Raw genomic sequence first — 6,744 nt, 5'->3', positions numbered from 1 at the left:
CATGGCCAAGAGGACAATACATCAGAATGCTACTTGAAACACTGACTAGAAGTATGTGTGAACTCCACTTTGATCTTGGTTTTTAAAGGATTTATATTAATGCATTAATTTTCTTAGTTACCTTCAAATCAATGTCAGAAATCCCTAAAGGGGAGGATTCATGGAGACTGGGCTGACATATAGAACCTAGGGAAAACGTAAAAAATTTAGTTGAGAAAGTGAAGTAATAGATTACAATTTGGTCATTAGTTTGGGTAGGGGAAAGAGTGTTGTTATGAGGGACACGGAGAGTTCTATCTTGGAGCCCTCTGAGTATGTGAAAAGCAGGATCCAGAGTTAGCAGCAGGAGTTCTTCAAGACAAAGGGGGAGGGGATAGGACAATAACTTGTAAGAAACTGATCTGTCACTAAAGAGGACATTTTTTTCTTCTTCAAGTCATATTCACAGCTCCCCACCCACCTCTAGCTCAACTTCCACATACATAATGGAAATACCAAGTAACATCTGACTTTCAACATTGGGTTGATCCTTCATTGTAAAACAAAACAAATTTAAAAAAACAAAACATGCCCCACCCCCAAAAAATGTTAGCTTTTGTCAAGAGATTCCCCCTGACCACTATAACTTACTTTTACTTTTTTTTTTTCATTTGCCAAACTTACTAGCTCCTTTTCAGTAGTATTTCAGCACTGAGGCTTGAGACTTCTGGAGTGGTGTTTCCTACTGTGTGATGTTAACATGATTCCAAATAGTCACTAAGTCTCAATGAACTAGAAGTTTGTAAAGTACTGCAGCAACAAAAACAGCAATTATAAAACAGAGGACCTGCAGATGCAGCAAAATCTACAGTGGTAATGAGGATTAGTCAGCAGCTGGTAGTCATTGGCTCAGTGGCTCCTGGTTCACTATGGCAACTAAACATTTAAATAATTGACTAGTCTACTTCTAAACAGGAAATCCCATAAGCCAAAAGGGGATAGTCAAATTATGTCTACGTAGTGTGATGAAAATTCCCATCAATGGCAGTTTGCAAATATGGCATCATTCAAATACCTCTGGCATTTGATTTGTATTGGCTTTATGTCTTTGTTTCTGTACAAAGTAAAAGTATTGTTTGGGAAGTTGGGACTTTTAGAGCTTAGCTAGGATAAAATATCACAGTATAAGCTACAAATGTCAGGATATATATACCATCTCCTCATGCTGCTGCTGGACATACTTATCATATAAACTTTCAGGGACCCCTCTCACTCTGCTGGTCTTCCCCATTAAAGGCTCACAGGTTGGTTAACGTAATCCCTATACAGCTTGTGATCTCCTTAAGCAACTCTAACTTGCTGTGACACAAAGAAGGCACAACTGACCTGACAAAATCATTGACAAACTTATGAAGCATTCAAAAAAGAACTAAGATGTTTTCTACGATTTGAAAAGGTCAACACAACCCTTTAGTACTCATGGATTTCTGCTTTTTCAATCTAAATGAGGCTGAGAAGTCAGAACAATTTAATAAAGAAAATATATTGGTGAGGAGGTGCAGGTATACTCCCAATAACAACTTGTTTCAGCATATGCTGCCTGCTGTCATTGGCTCATAAAAATTTTGAATATGGAGGACAGCTTTAGATTTTCTCACAAACTTCTTAGGATATGATACCCTAAAGTGATGATTCAAGCCACTTTTGCTGCATTTTATTTTTGCAGTATTCAGAAAATATCCCCTCTATATAGCCAATTTCATTTTACTACATGCGTGAAATATTTAATATCAATTCCCCTTTTCAAAATTTCCCCAGAAGTTAAAAAAAAAAAATCAAACCCGGCAGCCAAATACTATGACATCCCAATTAGTAAACACAAAACAGTACGCTTTACAAAAATGAATTAAAATATGCCATTACGCACTCAGCATCCACACTGTAGTACCCAAGTGAGGAGGCTGCTGTGATGATGTTTGTAGGCAGTTTCTTTTGGCAGAGAGCTCCAGCGGAATTGCCACTTTCAATTATTAAGTTATGTATAAGACATGTGTGACCCATTGGATATTTGTGAAGTGACACTCGTGCTTCTGCTCATGCCCTGCTCCGTCCGTCCCCCAGAAGCTGTCCGCCTCAGAGCCTGGGGGCTATTGCGGACTCCTATACTGCTACCTCGAGGTACCCCTTGCACTGGCCCTGAGGGGTGACCCCATGGCTGGGGTCCACCTTGCATTGGATGGCCCCAAGCTTGTGGTGGGCCACCCATGGGATGACCCCAGTGAGGTCCTGGACCCCCAGCAGGATTGTGAGACCAACCAGAAGCTCCTGGGTAGCTGTGGCTGAATGCCTCAGGAGAGAGATTAGAAAGGACCATGTTACTAAAACCTAGTCTCATGCTTTCAGAGTCAAAAGCTTCAATTTCTCTAGCTTGACGCTCTAGCAGGCTTCGTATTCGTTCTGTGCGCTCATTCTGCAAAGCCAACATCTCTTCTTCGATCTGTTGGGGGTTGGGGAAGGGAAAGCAAAAGAAAAGCCAATTTATTTTTAAAACATCTATAAAGTAAGGAAGCAACGATTACTCAATTTTGAAGTGGCTATTTTATGGATGTATATTTAAAAATCAAGAGGTGTATGTAGGAATCTTGCATAATTCTTAATTCTAAAATGTGTAAAATTAAGTTCTTAAAAGCAAAGGTAAACTTTATTAAAGTAATAAATGCATTTATCACCAATGGTTGCTAAATCCATCAAATAAAAATGAAAATGAGTGGAAAAAGAAAATAAGCAAGGGGAAGCTAACAGATACTAGATACCACAATGACATTCCAATAAAACAAATAGTTTTTGTTTTTGTTTAGGGTTTTTTTGAGAAAGGGTCTCACTATGTAGTTCAAGTTTAAGCTGGCTCTGAACTCACTATATAGCCCAGGCTGGCGATCCTCCTTGTCTCAGCCTCCTGAGTACTAGGGTTATAGGTATGTGCCACCATACTCAGCTTTCCAATTAAATAAATATTGTTGTAGGAATAGACAAGTAGATTAGTGAAGTGAAACTAGGATCTTAACTCTAGTTAGTAGGCCCTTAATGAAGACTAAGGATGGAGGTGTAGTGTACTTGCTTAACATATATTAATTAGGTCCTGGATTTGATCACTAGCATTGCCAAAAAAGAAAAAAAAAAGGACTATCATAATAATCCATTTTGGAAAGCTGGAAGTTATAAATTCATTTATTACAGATAAACACAGCTGACTATATAAAAATAAATTATATGGGAAAATACACAATAAAACAAATTTTTATAAACTTGAATAACTTTTAACTAAATGATCAGACTGACAATATCTGACTGATTAATATTAATAATTACTTAAAAGTAGGACTAGACATTATATATTTTTAATGGGATTGATACAAAAGGAAGTACACAGTAACCATACTGAAAAATCCTTGTGAAAAACTTAGTAAGAAAAAAATTGAACCTAAATATAATCATGCCTTTTGATCTAACTACCAGTTCATAGGAAATATTAAGTACAAGAGAGTGGAAACTATTAAATGACACCAGGAGTATGCAATCAGCCAAATCTAGAATTTAGACATTTCTATAATCCACAATTTAAAAACTGAGGGGAGAGGAAGAATTGTTACAAACTAAAACTTGAAAGGCAATTAACCAAATATAATGTATGGATCTTGTTTGGGCCTCAATCCAAATAAACCAATTACAAAGAAGACTTTTTCGAAATAACAGGAGAAACTTAGATGTGAACTAAAAAAAACAATGATACTAATTTTGTTAGGTGCCACAATGGAAATATGCTTAACAAACCATAATTAACGTAAGATCAAAATGTTCTATCTATATTTAGGGGTGAAATTATACTATACTTGGCTGTTTTTAAAAACCCTAGACACCCTCATAAGGTATTGAGGAAAAAAAAAATCTGTAAAATACTAATTGTTGAAGATGGATGAGGGGTACTTAGGGATTCCCTTGTACTAGTCTTCCTACTTTTGTGATGTCTGAAATTTTCCATAATAAAATGTTTTAAGGGCCGAGGATTTAGCTCAGTGGTTTCGCCGCCTGCTGCGCAAGTGCAAGGACCCAAGTTCAATACCCTGTACAAAAAAAAAAAAGTTTTAAAAAATTGTATAAAAAGAGAATATGTAGGGATAAAGGGGAAGGAGGAGGTGAAAGAGAACTTAAACAGGGATGAAAATAATCAAAATATATGCATGAACCAATACACCAAAATAAATCTCATTATTATGTATTACTAATACGCACCAATAAAACAATTTGTAAAGGAGCATCAAATTATCATTTTGTTTTGTTTTGGGGGATTGGTTATTGAGGCCAGGACCTCCTAAAGGCTAAATAGGTGCTCTCCCACTAAGCTACATTCCCCACCCCAAATTACAGTGGTGCCTTGGTGCGTGCCATTAATTGGTTCCAGGAGATTTGATTAGTACCAAAAACAATGAGTACCAAACAAATTCTTTTGGCTGGAAAGGACAGCAAGTCACAAGGCAATGGACACTCACAAGTTCTAGCTTGCACGTTGGGCACCAAACGAAAAATGAGTACCAGGACAAAATTTTCATATGAGAATGTGTCAAGTACAAAATTCAAGTTTCAAAGCAGTAGAGCACCAAATTATGATCGTATCAGGTTTTAAGGGATCTGAGGACTGACTGCAGAAATCTAGCTCAACAAATACATTTAATTTTTATGTGTCAAGTTTATAGTACTACCCTTTGTAAAAGTATACAGTTTTAGCATGGGAAGCACACACAATTAGAAACTGCATTAGAATGTGGTAAGATATAATAAAGGATTTATAGGTAAAGAATGGAATGATTCACTCTATAGGGGAGGAAGAAGGGGAGAAAAGTCTACTGAAAGAGGGTATATAGACTAGATTTCAATTTTTTTTTGGTTTTTTTTGGTAACAGGGATCGAACTCAGGTCCTCGCGCTTGCGCAGCAGGAGGCGAAACCACTGAGCTAAATCCCTGGGCCCTAGACTAGATTTTAAAAGATTAGACATTTACCAGGAACTTGAGATGGGAAAAGACATTTTTACCACAGGAAAGACATGTAAAGGCCTGGAGAAATGATAAGAAGTGTTTGGGGAAGTATAAATAGGTCAGAATAAATTAGAGTAAGAAGAATTTAAAAATTAATGTTCTATGTATAAAAGGGTTAAAAAGTCACAGGCATTTTGTATGAAACTTGAAGGAAGACAGATTAATCATGAATTCCTCTGAAGGAAAGATTAAATTGGTAACTGGGGTGATTTCTCAATGGTAGGATTAAGGACTAATCTTTAGTTATGCATCCTTATATTTGCCAAGTTTTAAAACTTGGCAAATAATTAAAATTATAGGTCTGGGGTGTAGCTCAGTGGTAAAGCGTTAGCCTGTACAAAGTCTCAGATTCAATCCTAGCACCAAAGACAGATAGAGAAGGGGAGGGGAAGGGCAAGGGGGGAGAGGAGAAAAGTATTTGTAAAATAATTTTTCTATCTCTATAAAATACCAAATTCAGCCAGGCACAGTGGTGCACATCTGGAATTCTAGCTACTCGGGAGGTTAATGGAGAAAGATTGAAAGGTTGAGCCCCAGCCTGGGCTGGGGTACCCGTAATCCCAGTACTGTGAGAGAGAGACAAGAGTATTGTTAAGTTTGAGCCCAGCCTGGGTAACTTAGTGAGCTGGTGAGACCTTGTCTCAAAAATAAAAAAAAGGTCTGGGGATATAGCTCAGTGCAAAGGCCCTTGGTTCAATTCCCAGTACTGGGGAAAAAAATAAATCATACAGAATTAAATCTACACATCTGTTAAAGAATCAAGAATTTTAGTTTTGTAGTTTTGCCTGGGGATTTAGCTCAGTGGTTCCACCGCCTGCCTTGCAAGCATAAGGACCCGAGTTTGATCCTGGGTACCCCCCCGCCAAAAAAAGAATTTTAGTTTTTCTTTTAAATATTTTATGTGTAAAAACCTCACAAACCCATGCACTAAAAATGTTTAATTCAAGAGATACAATAAATGATGGCAATGTGGTAAGAATATAAATGACCTGAATTCCTTGCATATTATCTAAAGGGAACTCATGATAAAAAATTTAAACATATTAATGCTTATCAATATTTTATCCAATAAGCATTTTATCAATTTTGTTTGCTGCTACGTTCTGTCATGTAAAAAAAAAAGAGGACTTTTTTCCCCCAGTGTTAAGGGTTAAACCTAAGGACCCAGGAACTTTATGCATGACAGTGTTTTTCAGTTACATAAAACTCAAAGATGGGTACTGTGGCACACGCCTATAATCCTAGCACTTTGGGAGGCTGAGGCAGGAGGATCACAAGTTTGAGCACAGCTGGACAACGTAGCAAGACTTTGTCTCAAAACATAAAAAATCCAAAATCCAACCAAACAAAAGACACTAAAAAAGAGCTAAGGGATATAGCTCATAGAGCCTTTGCCTAGCATGTCTGAAGCCCTGGGTTCAATCCCCAGTGCCACACACACACAAAAAAAACTTCTCCAAACTAAGATTTATGATAGGTTACATTAAATCTACTTCTTTTAAAGTATATTACTGCAAACTAGAAAAGTGGTTTCACTCAGTACATACTGTTAACATAATTAAACTTTCTAGAGGTTTTCTGAACCTAATGTGCTCTTTTTAAGCAGAGCTTTTTTCTTTTGTGTTTTTGAGTACGGGGATTGAACTCAGGATCTTGCACTTGTGAGGCAGGTA

At 37.1% G+C, this 6,744-nt stretch overlaps 1 protein-coding gene across 1 annotated transcript in view; it reads right to left on the bottom strand.

The window, feature by feature from the left end:
• Positions 1-630: 630 nt before the first annotated feature.
• The window catches only part of Taok1 (TAO kinase 1), a 121,540-nt gene continuing 115,426 nt past the window's right edge, over positions 631-6,744 (bottom strand). The window contains exon 20 of the mRNA XM_087191948.1: positions 631-2,476. Within this exon, the coding sequence (XP_087048074.1) occupies positions 2,015-2,476 (462 nt within the window). The 3' untranslated portion in view covers positions 631-2,014. The remainder of the gene's footprint in view (positions 2,477-6,744) is intronic.

This window comes from Heterocephalus glaber, unplaced genomic scaffold (genome assembly GCF_053883595.1).
Source record: "Heterocephalus glaber isolate CG9 unplaced genomic scaffold, H.glaber_assembly_v1.0 deba00001564, whole genome shotgun sequence".
Lineage (NCBI taxonomy): Eukaryota > Metazoa > Chordata > Mammalia > Rodentia > Bathyergidae > Heterocephalus > Heterocephalus glaber.
This window is presented reverse-complemented; position numbering and strand designations above follow the sequence as displayed.